The sequence below is a fragment of the Leucoraja erinacea genome, chromosome 6, assembly GCF_028641065.1.
Source record: "Leucoraja erinacea ecotype New England chromosome 6, Leri_hhj_1, whole genome shotgun sequence".
In the NCBI taxonomy this organism is placed as follows: domain Eukaryota; kingdom Metazoa; phylum Chordata; class Chondrichthyes; order Rajiformes; family Rajidae; genus Leucoraja; species Leucoraja erinaceus.
The window spans coordinates 86271846-86288878 of record NC_073382.1 but is presented as its reverse complement, the minus strand read 5'-3'; the positions used below and the strand labels follow the sequence as shown (position 1 = coordinate 86288878).

The following is a 17033-nucleotide window of genomic DNA, read 5'->3' as shown; positions in this document are numbered from 1 at the left end:
AAGCATTAAAGGAAAAAGGAAGCAAAGATGAGGAGAAGCATTGATAGGCACAGTGGAAATGAGATCACTTACATATTTTAGATATGGAGCATGTCATGACGGGGGTGATGATGCATGCCAGTGCCCTCCATAATGTTTGGGACAAAGACCCATTTATTTATTAGCCTCGATACTCCACAATTTGAGATTTGTGATAGGAAAAAATCACGTGGTTAAAGTGCACATTGTCAGATTTTAATAAAAGCCATTTTTATACATTTTGGTTTCACCATGTAGAAATTACAGCAGTGTTTATACATAGCCCCCCCCCCCCCCCCCCCCCCCCCCATTTCAGGGCACCATAATGTTTGGGACACAGCAATGTCATGTAAATGAAAGTAGTCATGTTCAGTATTTTGTTGCATATCCTTTGCATGCAATGACTGCTTGAAGTCTGCAATTCATGGACATCACCAGATGCGGTGTGTCTTTGGTGTTGGTCTGCCAGGCCTGTACTGCAACCATCTTTAGCTTATGCTTGTTTTGGGGGCTAGTCCCCTTCAATTTTCTCTTCAGCATATAAAAGGCATGCTCAATTGGGTTCAGATCGGGTGATTGACATGGCCACTCAAGAATTTACCATTTTTTTAGCTTTGAAAAACTCCTTTACTGCTTTAGCAGTATGTTTGGGATCATTGTCTTGATGTAGAATGAACCGCCCGCCAATGAGTTTTGAGGCATTTGTTTGATCGAGTAGATAGGATGTGTCTATACACTTAAGAATTCATTATGCTACTACCATCAGCAGTTGTATCATCAATGAAAAGAAGTGAGCCAGTATCTTCAGCAGCCACATATGCCCAGGCCATAACACCCCCCACCACCGTGTTTCACAGATGAGGTGGTATGCTTTGGATCTTGGGCAGTTCCTTCTCTCCTCCATACTTTGCACTTACCATCACTCTGATATAAGTTAATCTTTGTCTCATCTTTCCACAAGACCTTTTTCCAGAACTGTGGTTGCTCTTTTCAATACTTCTTGTCAAACTGTAACCTGGCCATCTTATTTTTGCAGCTAACCAGTGGTTTGCATCTTGCAATGTAACCTCTATATTTCTGTTCATGAAGTTTTCTGCGGACAGTGGTCATTGACAAATCCTCACCTGATTCCGAAAGAGTGTTTCTGATCTGTCGGACAGGTGTTTGGGGAATTTTTCTTTATTATAGTGAGAATTCTTCTGTCATCAGGTGTGGAGGTCTTCCTTGGCCTGTCAGTCCCTTTGCGATTAGTAAGCTCACCAGTGCTCTCTTTCTTCTTAATGAAGTTCCAAACAGTTGATTTCGGTAAGCCTAAAGTTTGGCTGATGTCTCTAACAGTTTTATTCTTATTTCTCAGTCTAATAATGGCTTCTTTGACTTTCGTTGGCACAACTTTGGTCCTCATGTTGATAAACAGCAATAAAAGTTTCCAAAGGTGATGGAAAGACTGGAGGAAAGACTTGGTGCTGATGACTCTCTTATACCTGCATTAAGGAGGCATTTACGCATACCTGAGCAATTACAAACATCTGTGAAGCCACGTGTCCCAAACACTGTGGTGCCCTGAAATAGGAGGAACTACGTATAAACACAGCTGTAATTTCTACATGGTGAAACCAAAATGTATAAAAATGACCTTTGAGAAAATTTGACAATGTGCACTTTAACCACATGTGATTATTTTTCTATTACAAATCTCAAATTGTGGAGTAAATGATGGGTCTTTGTCCCAAACATTATGGAGGGCACTGTATATAACGCAACGTTATAGAATGTAAAGAAATTGCTCGACTAATTGTCATCTGCTGTACCGATACTAGTTTGGTGCATTTTAATGAGCACACCACTGGTCACAGGCCTCCAATGAGAAAAAATAGCCCACTTCAGATACCTATTGACTTTTTCCTCCATGCCAATTGTGAATCCAAATTGACAAACTCAACTTGAATTTCTTCGGTTTTCTCTTCTGTTCTCATTTATATTCCTCTATTTATACATCCTTCAAAGTAGCAGCTGCTTTTAACAAGCCTTCTGTCACCCTCTCACAGCCTACACCCACTCTTCTGTGTCAGCCAGTTCTCTTGGTTACAACCCTATTATAGATTTCTCCTTTTTTCTCCCCTGCAGTTTACAACATCCTTGTTCTCTAACTTGGTTATGACGAAGGATCATCAATGCTTAGTGTTACCAGTGTGCTGTTTCTGTGGCCTTTGAATAATTATCTGGGCTATGTATATATTTTAGGACTTGGAAAATTCAGTTTTGTACATGTAGAATATTCTTGCCATCAAAGTGAACGTTGGGTACATTATTAAGATGCTTTACTATTACTCATCCAATGACATTGTGTTCAATTTGCACTGTTCAACATTGTGAATTAACAAATCAAGCGAACCTTACATTGTATCTTGTGCCAGATATTTGCAAACCTTTTAAGAAAAAAGCCAGAATATTATTGTCTGTACTCGTTCTCACCTAGCAAACAGCTAATAATGGCCTTTATCATCGTTACATTTTTGCATATCTTTCATTCATTTGTTCTATATCTCTCTACATCACCGTCTATGTCTCACGTTTCCCTTTCCCCTCACTCTCAGTCTGAAGAAGGGTCTCGACCCGAAATGACCTGTTGTAGTGCGTGGGTCTCAAAATGAGGCAAGTAGTCCGAAGTTTGAGAAGCACTTTACTTTAATTCCTCCCGGTTCAGGGGAAGACGAAACCAGGCAAAGATGGCACCCAAACCCTGCCTTTTAAACCCTCCGGCTAAGGACCGCCTCCGGACTGCACCACTCCTGTGCCGAGGGGTTCGGCAGTATAATGGCACGACCCTTAGGAGCCGCCACACTATTCCGTTTATCCAGCGATTCTGCTTGTCCCGCTGAGTTACTCCAGCATTTTTGTCTCTATCTTCAGAATATTATTGGAAATTGGACTGTGCCAAAGTTGAATTCCCATTGAAGCATTAATGTCAGCATATGAAGCATTCAGAAAAAGTGTCCATACTGGCAATCATAGATGGAGAAAACAACAGCAACAGAGGGGGGAGGGGGGAGAAATCAAGAATTCTGAATGTTTATCTTATTCAGGTCACCAAGTCACAGAAGCAGTAAGGTGAATACTTACCGTATTTCCCGGCAATGAAGATACTATTTTTTTTTAACCCAAAAATAAGGCACGAAAATGTACCTGCGTCTTGGAGGCTGAAGGTTAGGTTGTTAGCCAAGAAAGATAGACTGTGCAATCCCTCAGTACAGGAACATCAAGAACGATGTTGCTGTACTGAGGGAGAGCCACGTCTATCCCTCATTGCTGGCAGCTGATGGAAAGCGGTTGTAAAAGCTGGGGGCGGGGGAGGGAGGGGGAGAGTGTTCCTTTCACAGCGTGTGGGGAATCCTTTTACAGCCGCTTTCCATCAGCCAGTCCCGTGGCACGCAGCTGACCTTGGAACTGCAACCAGACCTGGGGCAAGCGAGCCACCTGGGAACTACAGCCAAATCGCGGGGCACGCAGCCGACCTGGGTGTCACAGCCAGACCTGGGGCAAGCGAGCCGACCTGGGTACTGCCGCCATTCGTGGGCACGCAGGTGAACTGGGTGTCACAGCCAGACCTGGGGCAAGCGAGCCGACCTGGGTACTGCCACCATTCGTGGGGCACGCAGGTGAACTGGGTGTCACAGCCAGACCTGGGGCAGGCAAGCCGACCTGAGCGCTATAGCCAGACCTGGGGCAAGCGAGCTGACCTGGGAACTGCCACCATTTGCGGGGCACGCACCCGACCTGGGTGGCTGCGAGCGGCCACCAGGACCGGGCAGTGGAACTGGCCGCCACCTCAGCGCCATCTGTCTGCCTGTCTGCCTGTCTGCGCGCGCCTCTGTCTGTCTCTGTCTGCGCCTCTCTCCTGTCTTCCGGGGCAGGCAACCTGGGAATTGCAGCCAGTCCCGGGGCACGCAGGCGATGTTACCGACCTCTGTCCCGCCATCCTTTTTAAAAAATTTAGCTACTCAAATTGTCTTCACTGCTGTCTTCACTGCCGGGAAATACGACAGCATTGATCTGAAAGTGGACTTCATTTTGTAAAAGTAATGCATTCCCTTAATCTCACATGTTCTTGCCTAGTCTCTCTGTTTTGTTTGAAGGGAATTTGTTTCAACAATTGCTTACTTACAACTTAACACTGTTATCTTTGTGATGACGGTATCATGTGCACATTCAATGTTTCAATGTGCATAATTGAAGCCTATAAAGTATACAAGTAGCTAACCAATCCTCAAGGTTCACTACCATCTGGATTGAAAAACAATTATTTTTCTCAATTCTGCAAGGCTTGATTATGCGACTCAACGTTCAGGAAAACGTCATCTCTGCATATGGTCTTAAGATTCCTTTATTTCAATCAAATCAATTCTAATTCTAAATTTTAGAGATTAAAGTCCAGTCCATTTGATCTTTCCTCAAAGGGCACCCGCCCCCACCTAAACTCCATTCCAGATATAATTAACCTGTAAATGTTCCATGATGAATCCTAGAAATTCACCTTAATATGGGAATGGTCCACTCCTATTAAGGTATATTCTTCCTTGGAGAGAGGAGTCAATCTGTAGACAATATTCTAGATGGAGTTTCACCAGAGCCCCAGATAATTAAAAAAATATACTTGCCCCGCACATCTCACTTTATGCCTATGTCTGCTGGTATTTTTCTTTTTTTTCCATCCTGGGAAAAGGTTTTTTTTTCCAGAGATGCAGCATGGAAACAGACTCTTTGGTTCACTGAATGCATGCTGAGCAATGATAGCCAGTACACTAGTTCTATCCTACATATTAAGGACAATTTACTGAACCCATTTAACCTGCATGTCTTTGAAATATGGGACGAAACTGGGTCACCCAGAGTAAACCCACGTGTGCACAGAGAGAACATACAAACTCCATACAGACAACACCCATAGTCAGGCTCAAGCCTGGTTCTCTGGCACTGTAAGGTAGCAATTCTACCGATGCCCCACTGACCCGCCCCAAACATTTCTGACCGTCTGCCATATCTATGCCTCTCGTAATTTTATATACTTCTATCTGGCCTTGCCACAACCTCCGGCATTGCAGAGAAAACAATCTAAACCTGTCTAGCCTCTCCTCGTATGTAATACCCCCAATCCAGGCATTATTCTGAGAAAGCACCTCTGCACCCTTTGCAAAGCCTCCACATCCTTCCTGTAATGGGACGACCAGAACCACACACAATACTCCAAATGCGGCCTAACCAAAGTCCTCTAAGGCTGCATCATGACTTCCTGACTCTTATAGAAACATAGAAAATAGGTGCAGAAGGAGGCCATTCGGCCCTTCGAGCCAGCACAGCTATTCATTGTGATCATGGCTGTTCATCCCCAATCAATAACCCGTGCCTGCCTTCTCCCCATATCCCGTGATTCCACTAGCCCCTAGAGCTCTATCTAACTCTCTCTTAAATCCATCCAGTGACTTGACCTCCACTGCCCTCTGTGGCAGGGAATTCCACAAATTCACAACTCTCTGGGTGAAAACGTTTTTTTCTCACCTCAGTCTTCAATGGCTTCCCCTTTATTCTAAGCCTGTGACCCCTGGTTCTGGACTTGCCCAACATTGGGAACATTGTTCCTGCATCTAGCTTGTCCGGTCCTTTTATAATTTTATGTTTCTATAAGATCTCCCCCTCGTCCTTCTAAACTCCAGTTAATACTCAATGTCCTGAATTATGAAAGCAAGAATACCATATTATACATAAGAATACCATAGTATACAAACTTAAAGCACACGGTATTGGGGGTTCAGTATTGATGTGGATAGAGAACTGGCTGGCAAACAGGAAGCAAAGAGTAGGAGTAAACAGGTCCTTTTCACAATGGCAGGCAGTGACTAGTGGGGTACCGCAAAGCTCAGTGCTGAGACCCCAGCTATTTACAATATATATTAATGGTTTGGACGAGGGAAATGAATGCAACATCTCCAAGTTTGCGGATGACACGAAGCTGGGGGGCAGTGTTAGCTGTGAGGAGGATGCTAGGAGGCTGCAAGGTGACTTGGCTGGGTGAGTGGGCAAATGCATGGCAGATGCAGTATAATGTGGATAAATGTGAGGTTATCCACTTTGGTGGTAAAAACAGGGAAGTATATTATCTGAATGGTGGCCGATTAGGAAAAGGGGAGATGCAACGAGACCTGGGTGTCATGGTACACCAGTCATTGAAAGTAGGCATGCAGGTGCAGCAGGCAGTGAAGAAAGTGAATGGTATGCTAGCATTCATAGCAAAAGGATTTGAGTATAGGAGCAGGGAGGTTCTACTGCAGTTGTACAGGGTCCTGGTGAGACCACACCTGGAGTATTGCGTACAGTTTTGGTCTCCTAATCTGAGGAAAGATATTCTTGCCATAGAGGGAGTACAGAGAAGGTTCACCAGACTGATTCCTGGGATATCAGGACTTTCATGTGAAGAAAGACTGGATAGACTCCGCTTGTACTCGCTAGAATTTAGAAGATTGAGGGGGGATCTTATAGAAACTTACAGAATTCTTAAGAGGTTGGACAGGGTAGATGCAGGAAGATTGTTCCCGATGTTGGGAAGTCCAGGACAAGGGGGTCACAGTTTAAGGATAAAGGGAAAATCTTTTAGGACCGAGATGAGAAAAAAAAATTTCACACAGAGAGTGGTGAATCTCTGGAACTCTCTGCCACAGAAGGTAGTTGAGGCCAGTTCATTGGCTATATTTAAGAGGGAGTTAGATGTGGCCCTTGTGGCTAAAGGGATCAGGGGGGTATGGAGAGAAGGCAGGTACAGGATACTGAGTTGGATGATCAGCCATGATCATATTGAATTGCGGTGCAAGCTCGAAGAGCCGAATGGCCTACTCCTGCACCTATTTTCTATGTTTCTATATGCCACCTTTGCCACTCTATCTGCTTGTGTTGCCACTTTCAGGGAGCGATGGACGAGAATCCCAAGATCCCTCTGTACATCAATGCTGTTAAGGGTCATGCCAATAATTGTATATTTCCCCCTTGTATTTTTCGGAGAGGCGGCGTGGCTCTGGCTGCAGCGGCTTACCGGCGGTCCCGTTGTCTTTGTGTTTTTTATGTTGTTTATTTTGTTTTGGTTAGTTTAGTTTTTTGGTTTTAGCTTGTGTTTTGGGGGGGGGGGGTTAAAACGGGGTTTGCAGTAAGGACTCGCTCTGAGCTCGCTCCCGTGAGGGTGGTCCGGCTCAGGGCTGGAAGAGGTTGGGACGCTCCCGTGAGGGCGGCCAGCCCAAGGGTGGAACTAGGTTCCCGTCGGAGCGGCCGAGCTCGGGAAGGTGCGGCGCTGGCAGCCCGAGGGAGGTTCGGCGCCCAAGTCGGGGCGGCCCGGTCCGGGGGGAGAAGCGACGCCCAAGTCGGGGCGGCCCGGTCCGGGGGGAGAAGCGACGCCCAAGTCGGGGCGGCCCAGCCCGAGGCTGAAGACGGCACAGTACTCACGTGAGGGTGGCTGGGACGGTGTTCTGGCGGTGGTGGCCTGAGTCCGGGGTTCGGCCGCGGGCCAGCAGCTGCTTCTGCAGGCCTGGTGGGCGGCAGCTTCAACCACCCCGGGCCGCGGTGTTTGAGCCGCGGGACTGTTCTTAACATCGCCCGGGGGGGGGGGGGGGGGGGGGGGGGGGGGGGTATCGCCCCAGCGCAGAGGGAGAAGAGGAGGGAAGAGACTGCGACCTAAGACTTTTGCCTCCATCACAGTGAGGAGATGCTGGGTGGACTCACTGTGGTGGATGTTAATGTGTGTTTATTGTTGTTTTATTGTATGGTATTATATGTATGACTGCTGCAATTTCATTCAGACTTCGGTCTGAATGACAATAAAAGGCTATCTATCTATCTATCTATCTATCTATCTATCTATCTATCTATCTATCTATCTATCTGATCTTCCAAAGTGCAACACATCGCACTTGCTCAGATTAAACTCCATCTGCCATTTCTCTGCCCATTTCTATAGCTGAGCTTAGTTTTTTTAGTTTAGACATTCGGCGTTGAAATGGGTCCTTCAACCCACAGCCTACCACCATCATTGTAGGCTGATGCAGAAGATTGGGATTACAGGATTCACAATAACTTGGTCGTGTATATTCAGAACTGGCTTATTCATAGAAAACAGGCTTGTGGTGGAAGGAAGATATTCTGCCTGGATGTCTATGGCCAATGGAGTTCCTCTAGGATCCGTGGTGGGTTGGTGAGTGAGTTTGGTGACGACACCAAAATTGGAGGAGTTGTGCACTGTGAGGAAGGCTGTCAGAAGATACAGTAGGAAATAGATCAGCTGCAGAAATGGGCCAAGAAATGGCAGATGGAGTTTAACCCAAGCAACTGTGAGGTGTTGCACTTGGGGGAGATTGATTTAAGGAGAAAGTATACAGTTAATGGCAAAACTCTTAACAGCATTGACGTGCAGAGGGATCTTGGAGTCCAGGGTCATAGCTCACTGATGATGGCAGCACAAGTCGATAGGGCGGTAAAGAAGGTGTACGGTATGCTTGCCTTCATTGCTAGGTGCTTTGAGTCAGGAAGTCTTGGTGCAGCTCTCTGGGACTTTGGTTCGGCTGCATTTGGATATTGCTTGTACTTTTGGTTGCCCCATTACAGGAAAGATGTGGCAACTTTGGTGAGGACGCAGAGGAGGTTAAGCAGAATGTAGCCCTGATTAGAGAGTTTCAGCTGTAGGGCAAGGTTGGGTGGACTTGGGTTATTTTCACTGGAACATTGGAGGTTGAGGGGAGACAAAATTACGAGAGGCATAAATTCTGAGAGAGTAGAGAGTGGGAACCTTTTCCCCAGGGTGGAAATGTCCAACATTAGAGAGCGTAACTATAAAGTGAGAGGAGGAATATTTAATGGAGATGTGCTGGGCAAGTTTTTTTTTACACAGAGAGTAGTGGGGGCTTGGACCACAGTGCTGGTGGAGGCAAATTCAATAGTAGTGTTTCCGAGGCTTTTAGGTCGGCACCTGGAAATGCAGGGACTAGATGGTTATGGATCACGCATAGACAAATGAGATTAACTTCGCACCATTAGTGGCACAAACATTGTCAGCTGAAAAGCCCGTTCCTGTGCTCTACTGTTTTATCCTCTGTGAAATATGTGGAAGCAATATAGAGAGTGCAGAATAGATTCACCAGAATATTGCTGGGAAATGAGGGCTATAATTAAAAGTTTGCGGTGTGACCTTGCAGAAGTTAATAAAATTGAGAGGCATAGATAGGGTAGATAGTCATTGTCTTTTTCCCAGCAATAAGGGAATTTAAAAGTTGAGGTAAGGGTTCAAGACGAGAGGGAAAATATTTAAAACGGATCTGAAGTTTTTCACACGGATGGTCATGTGTGTATGGGTGTGTGTGTGTGTGCAACCAGGTTTAGTTTAATGAAAAGCTTTTGTATATGTGCTATCAAATCAAAAGAAACTAATATACATGATTGCAATCAAGCTGTCCACAGTGCACAGATGAAGGATAAAGAAGGGTACAACATTTCATGATTCAATTATACATTATTTAATTCTACTTTATTGTCATGTATACCTAGAAAAATGCTTTGTTATTCACACAACCTGGTAAAATCATGTGGCCGAACTCACCAAGGCAGCACACGTTTTTGTGTGTACAAAGTTAAAAGATTTTCACGAACAGTCCTATCTACTGCCTTCTGCCGCATATGGTTCCTGGCAGCTCCCCTGCATCCCTGCTGGAATCAGCCTTCAGTCTCTGAGCCTCTCCAGCAGCCCCCCTCTCCCCCCCGATATCTCTGGCAACCCTGCCTCCCCCCGATCTCTCCAGCAACCCCCCCCCCCCATCTCGCTCTCCAGCGGCTACAGAAATGGACTCAAGGTCTGAAAATCCCAAGTACGAGAGGGAATTTATGATATGGTCGTGGGTTTGGAACAAAAATCCCGGAAGACTTGAAGCAGGAACTGGAGGAAATCCTTGCAATTTGGTAAACAGAACATTCTCAGATTGGGTATTGGGGCTTGAATCAGCAATGAGTCATACAGAAGAGGTATTGAGTAATGGCCAGAATGCATCTAAATTCCATAATAGTTTGCATATCTTTACATACATGGACTCCATAAATGACAGATGATCTGTCCAGCAGAATTCTGACAACACAATTTCTCCCATAAATGTTTAACATTTTTTGATTAGTAATAATAATAATAGAATCTTTGTGATATTCATTAATGACTGGATAGAGTATTCCATCCGTTTAGTTAGGGGTAGAGTTGGTGAATTTGGATGAAATGATAAAATTATAGCAATAGTATGTCGAGTGATGTAGAACGATATGAGGACAGCAACAAAGCAGCCATATGTGATTAGTGAAGAAATTAGCTTATGGACTGAGGAATGTAACTCTTGGGTAACCCGGGCACTGACTGTATGTGTAATTACAGTGGAACACAAACTAATGAAATAATTTAATGCTATAATCGAGGTGAGATTGTCATTATTATGAACTCCGAGAAGGCCCATGATTATAACTGTCCAGTACATAATAGCGCGCATGTCAGTTTCAACACATCATTTGTTCCAGATGCACCTGAAGTAATAATGATGGGCTATGATGGGAACTGGTTTGTTGGAAGAGAAAATGTGCAACTGAAATGTAAAGCTGATGCAAACCCAACTCCTTCTGCATACATATGGAGCAGGTATGTAAGATTTATTTTAACATTGAAATCAAATATTGGATACAGAGCTAACTGAACAAGCATTTGAAATTTACATCTAATGTGTGAACTGTGGCTTACATGGGTAACTGTGGTGAGTGTGTTACTTTGTCATACGATACGATAAAACGTTATTCATCCCCAGAGGGAAATTGGTCATATACCGGCAGTTCTGCTATAACACATGCTTCATGCAATGTGAATTGAATATAATGCAAGTGATGATTTAGTCAACACCCTTTACATTAAAATGGAGAAACAATAAACTGCTGATGCTGGAATTTTGAGCAAAGAAAAAAAATTGCTGAACTCAGCCAGCATATGTAGAGGGAATGGATGGGCGACCTTTGTACTTGGAAAACGTCTACTTTGTTAAAATACACCATTATTTGGGAATTAGAGAACTGCTTAAAAGTTACTTTGGTAATTGACACGCGTAGTTTTGAAAAAATGTTCACTGGGAAAATCCTTGCCGCGGAGATCGGACTAAGTACGAATGACATTGCAAATGGCTCCCAAAAGAAGCGGGTCCCTCAAGAGCACTTGGCGCACGACTGTTGTACTGCTAGACAGTCACTACCAGCCTGTCGCGTAAATGATGCGCAAATGACGCCCAATTGGGACAGGCCCTTTAAGGACGCTGCTATTGAGTTGTAGTAGAATTACCCGTGTTCCTTGTGTTGTGATGAAAGACCATTGCATTTAAATATTATCCCTTTTTGTATCTCCATGTTGCTGTCTGATTTTCACAGCGTTTCAGTTTTTTTTAATCCTAATTCTAATATCTGCATTTTACTTTTGTATCTTTATTATTCCACTTTCAGTTTTGAGGAAGATGTTTATTTCTAGCCACTCTTTGGTATTGTTACAATCTGCAATTCATAGGCAGACAAATAAATGGAACAGTTATTACTTAATGTAGAAAAGAACCAAGTAGCAAAAGTCAATATGTGCACATGTTATTGATGTCAAATATCAAGCTTGAGGATAAGAGGTTACACTAAAAGGTTAATAAAAGGTTTTTAATATTTCAAGGATGGCAAAAAAAATGTTTTGACATTGGGTGCATATTTTGGAGACACAAGAGACTGCAGATGCTGGAATCTGGAGCAAAAAACAAACTGGTCGAGGAAAGGGATAGTCAGTGTGGACACAAAATGCTGGAGTAACTCGGCGGGTCAGGCAGCATCTGTGGAGAGAAGGAATGGGTGAGGTTTCGGAAGAAGGGTCTCAACCCGAAATGTCACCCATTCATTCTCTCCAGAGATGCTGCCTGACGCGCTGAGTTACTCCAGCATTTTGTGTCTACGTTCGATTTAAACCAGCATCCACAGTTCCTTCCTACTCGGATAGTCAGTTTTGGATTAAAGTCCTACATCAAAATGTAAGCGTATTTACTGAGCAGAAGGTTGTGGAATCAAAGGAACTGAGGGAAATGGGTAGTGATGTGCTAGACTAACTCTAAGTTACAAAAATGGGGATGCTCGTCTCAAAGATTGTTAATGCAGGGAAATATCAAATACTAGAGGATGTAGCTTTAAAGTGAGAGGGGCAAAGCTGAAAGGAGATGTGCAAGACACGTTAATGCTGATGGTGACCGGTGCCTGGTATACGTTGTCGGGTGTGGCGCTAGAGGCAGATACAATAGTGGCATTTAAGAGACTTTTGGACAGACACATACTACTGCAGACGATGGAGGGATCTGGTTTATGTGCAGGCTGATAATAGTTGACCAGCATCATGTTGAGCACAGATATTATGGGCCGAACGGTATGTTCTAGTGCTATACTATTCGATGTTCCAATCTGCAGGGCCTGACCAAGTATATCCTCGGATATTATGGGAAGAAAATTGCTCGGGCTGCGGCAGAAATATTTGTATCGCGGTGAAAATACCTTTATTTAAGAAGTGCTGCAAGAACAAGCCAATAAACTACAGGCCGTGTAGCATGACATCAGTAGTGGAGACGTTACTGGATGGGCTTCGGAGGGGCAGGACCTACCGACATTTGGATAGGCAAGGGCAGGTCAGCACGGCTTCGTGTGTGGGAAATCGTGTCTCACAAATGTGATCGTTTTTGAAGAAGTCACTAGTGTGATTCAAGAGCATGGCAGTGATTGTTATCTGTATGGACATTAGCAAAGCTTTTACCACGGTCCCGTATGGCGGACTGATCAGGAAGATTAGGATATACAGCACAGGAACAGACCATTTATTTAATAACTGCAATGTTGTCCTAAGGTACATAATGCTGGATAAACTCAGCGGGTGCAGCAGCATCTATGGATCGAAGGAAATAGGCAACGTTTCGGGCCAAAACCCTTCTTGAGACTGAGGGGGGGGGGGGGGTGGCCGGGAGAAGTAAGGAAAAAGGAGGAGGAGCCAGAAGGCTGGGGGATGGGAGGAACCAGCAGGAGGGCTGAGGAAGGGGAGGGAGAATTCAATGTTCATGCCCCCAGGATGCAGGCTCCTCAAGCGGAATATGAGGCGCTGTTCCTCCAATATCCGGTGTTGCTCGCTCGGATACGGAGTGAGAGGGGGAGTTGAAGTGCTGAGCCACGGGGAGGTCAGGTTGGTTATTGCAGACCGAGTGGAGGTGTTCGGCGAAAAGATCGCCCGACCCCCGCTTGGTCTCACCGATATAGATCTGCTGACATCTAGAGCAGCGGATGCAATAGATGAGGTTGGAGGAGATGCAGGTAAACCTCTGTCGCACCTGGAACGGCTGCTTGGATCCTTGAATGGAGTCAAGGGGGGAGGTAAAGGGACAAGTGTAGCATCTCTTGTGGTTGCCAGGGAATGTGCCCGGGGAGGGAATGGTACGGGAGGGAAGGGAAGAATTGACAAGGGAGTTACGGAGGAAGCGGTCTTTGCGGAAGGCAGACATGGGGGGAGATGGGAAGTTGTGGCGAGTGGTGGGGTCACGTTGGAGGTGGCGAAACTGACGGAGGATTACTTGTTGTATGTGACGGCTAGTGGGGTGAAAGGTGAGGACTAGGGGGACTCTGCCCTTGTTGCGAGTGGGGGGATGGGGAGAGAGAGCAGTGTTGCGGGGTATGGAAGAGACCCTGGTGCGAGCCTCATCTATGGTGGAGGAGGGGAACCCCTGTTCCCTGAAGAATGAGGACATTTCAGATGCCCTGGTGTGGAACGCCTCATCCTGGGAGCAGATGTGGCGTAGACGGAGGAATTGGGAGTAGGGGATGGAGTCCTTACAGGAAGCAGGGTGGGAAGAAGTGTAGTCCAGATAGCCATGGGAGTCAGTAGGTTTATAGTGGATGTCAGTCAGAAGTCTATCACCTGCAATGGAGATAGTGAGGTAAAGGAATGGTAGGGAAGTGTCGGTAATGGTCCAGGTGTAATGGTAGGGAAGTGTCGGAAATGGTCCAGGTGCCTTGACCTCACTATCTCCATTGCAGGTTATCCCAAGTCTGTGCTTTTGGTGTGCTGGCCTTTATAAATCAGAGCATTGAGTATAGAAGTTGGGATGTAATGTTAAAATTGTACAAGGCATTGGTGAGGCCAATTCTGGAATATGGTGTACAATTCTGGTCGCCAAATTATAGGAAAGATGTCAACAAAATAGAGAGAGTACAGAGGAGATTTACTAGAATGTTGCCTGGGTTTCAGCACCTACTTTACAGATAAAGGTTGAACAAGTTAGGTCTTTATTCTTTGGAGCGCAGAAGGTTAAGGGGGGACTTGATAGAGGTCTTTAAAATTATGAGAGGGATAGACATGGATGAGCTTTTTCCATTGAGAGTAGGGAAGATTCAAACAAGAGGACATGATTTGAGAATTAAGGGACAAAAGTTTAGGGGCAACATGAGGGGGAATTTCTTTACTCAGAGTGGTAGCTGTGGGAAATGAGCTATCAGTGGAAGCAGTGAAGGCAGGTTCGTTTTTATCATTTAAAAATAAATCGGATAGGTATATGGACGGAAAAGGAATGGTGGGTTATGGTCTGAGTGCATGTAGATGGGACTAGGTGAGAGTAAGTGTTCGGCATGGACTAGAAGGGCCGAGATGGCGTGTTTCCTTGCTGTAATTGTTATATGGTTATGGTAACTGCATGACAAAAATATTTAAATTGTTTTAAAGTTCTGCACAACATACAACATTATTCAAGTACAGGTGCACAACCTTTTATCCGAAAGCCTTGGGACCAGACACTTTTCGTAATTCAGAATTTGTCGGTCTTCGGAATGGAAATTTTTTTGCGTAGATTTTAATGGCTGGCTCAGTGGTAGAGTGCTCGGCTCATATCCGCAAGGTCGCGAGTTTGCGCCTTGATCCCGGCAGAAGAAGTTGGAGCGGGGCTGGGCTGGGCTGCTGCTGGCTGTGGGTCTCTGGGATCTCTGTGCTTGCGGTGGGCCTGGTGGTCGACGTCCAATTGGTCCTGACGTCTCCGGTGACTGCACTAACCTGCAGCCATCGCCGTCGTGAAGACAGCACAAAGCCCCCACGCCGGTGCAATGAGCGGGGAGCTGGAGAGGGGAGGGAAGGGGTCACACACATGGCCGGGAAGCAGAGGGGTGTAGGTGGGGTGAAACTGAAGGGAGCGACAATCTGCTGCTGCCTGCACGCTGAGTTAAAAAGTTCCCACGCAAGACTCACGATTCACTGTGTATCGTGTCTACCGTGGGAACTTTTTAACTCAGCGGGCAGGTAGCAGCAGATTGTCAATTATTAACCCTTCCGCGCAATATACCCTCGCCTTCTCTTTTATGAATGGGGATTTAGTTCCCCTTTCTTCGAGGACCGACCGGAGGTTCTGCTGTCACCTCGGCGGGCCGCCCTCGGTGAACGTCCTGTCTCCCTGTCCCTGGGATAGTAGGAGGCGATCAAACGGCACAATACCCCCCTCCCCCTCCAACTCCAGAGGAATCCGCTCCCCGATGGGCACACCATCAGCTTCTGCCCATACACTGCGTGTTCCTCTGGAGTTGGAACGGGGCTGGGCTGGAGTTGCTGATCTGGGATTTCCGTGCTTGCAGTGGGCCTGGGGGGTCGGTGTCCCGATGAGGGGGCGCAGCTCGGGGAACGGCTTCTGGTGGTCCTGACGTCTCCGGCCAGTTTGCAGTTTTCCTCTGGAGTTGGAACGGGTCTGGGCTGCTGCTGGCTGTGGGTCTCTGGGACCTCCGTGCTTGCAGTGGGCCTGGGGGTCGGTGTCTCGTTGGTCCTGACGTCTCCAGTGACTGCACTGTGCTGCTAGCATCGCCGACGTGAAGACAGTGCAAAGCCCCCGCGCCGGTGCAATGAGCGGGGAGCTGGAGAGGGGAGGGAAGGGGTCACACACATGACCGGGAAGCAGAGGGGTGTAGGTGGGGTGAAACTGAAGGGAGCGACAATCTGCTGCTCCCTGCACGCTGAGTTAAAAAGTTCCCACGCAAGACTCACGATACACTGTGTATCGTGTCTACCGTGGGAACGTTTTAACTCAGCGGGCAGGTAGCACCATATTGTCAATTATTAACCCTCCCGCGCAATATACCCTCACCTTCTCTTTTATGAATGGGGATTTAGTTCCCCTTTCTTCGAGGACCGACCGGAGGTTCCGCTGTCACCTCTGTGGGCCGCCCTCGGTGAACGTTTTCAAGGACCTTTCTTCAAGGACCGATAAAATGGCCGCTATTCGGAGGTTTTCGTTATTTGGATCTTCGGATAAAAGGTTGTGCACCTGTATTTAAAAAATGTATAATTCATTCTAAACATATTCAACTTTTCTTATTACAAGTTGACCAACTTATTTTTGTGGCTCTTTGCCTGCTTTCTAATTTGATGTTCATGTCTTGCTGCGTCAATTTAGAATAATTTGCAGATTTAGGGCCAAGAAGGGGCAGGAGAGGGATTTGGCAGATAATATTAAGGAGTGGCTAGAGAAAGAATAGGGGCCTTTCAAAACCAAAGTGGTTTGAAGGTGGATAAATGTTTGAAGGTGGATAAATCTCACAGGCCTGATCAGATATATCCGAGAACACTGTGGGAAGCTAGAAAAGAAAGTCTCGCACCCTGGCTGAGATATACGAATCATCATTAGAAATGGGTGGGGTGTCGGAATACTGGAGAGTGGCTAATGTACCTCTAAGAAGGGCTGCAAGGCAAAGCTTGGGAACTGTAGATCAGTGAGCCTAACATCTGTGGTAGGCAAGTTACTGGAAAGTATTCTGAGCGATGAGATATACATCAGGTATACAAGATGGTAACTAAAGAACCTGATTTCCTCAGAGACCAATGGGGTAATGCATTTGTGGAGACACGGAGGGGTCCTAAATGAATAATCTCATCAACCAAGGTG

At 46.0% G+C, this 17033-nt stretch overlaps 1 protein-coding gene across 1 annotated transcript in view; it reads left to right on the top strand.

Moving 5' to 3' along the window:
- The window catches only part of nectin3b (nectin cell adhesion molecule 3b), an 80373-nt gene that overhangs the window by 50069 nt on the left and 13271 nt on the right, over positions 1 to 17033 (top strand). The window contains exon 4 of the mRNA XM_055637526.1: positions 10600 to 10717. Within this exon, the coding sequence (XP_055493501.1) occupies positions 10600 to 10717 (118 nt within the window). The remainder of the gene's footprint in view (positions 1 to 10599; positions 10718 to 17033) is intronic.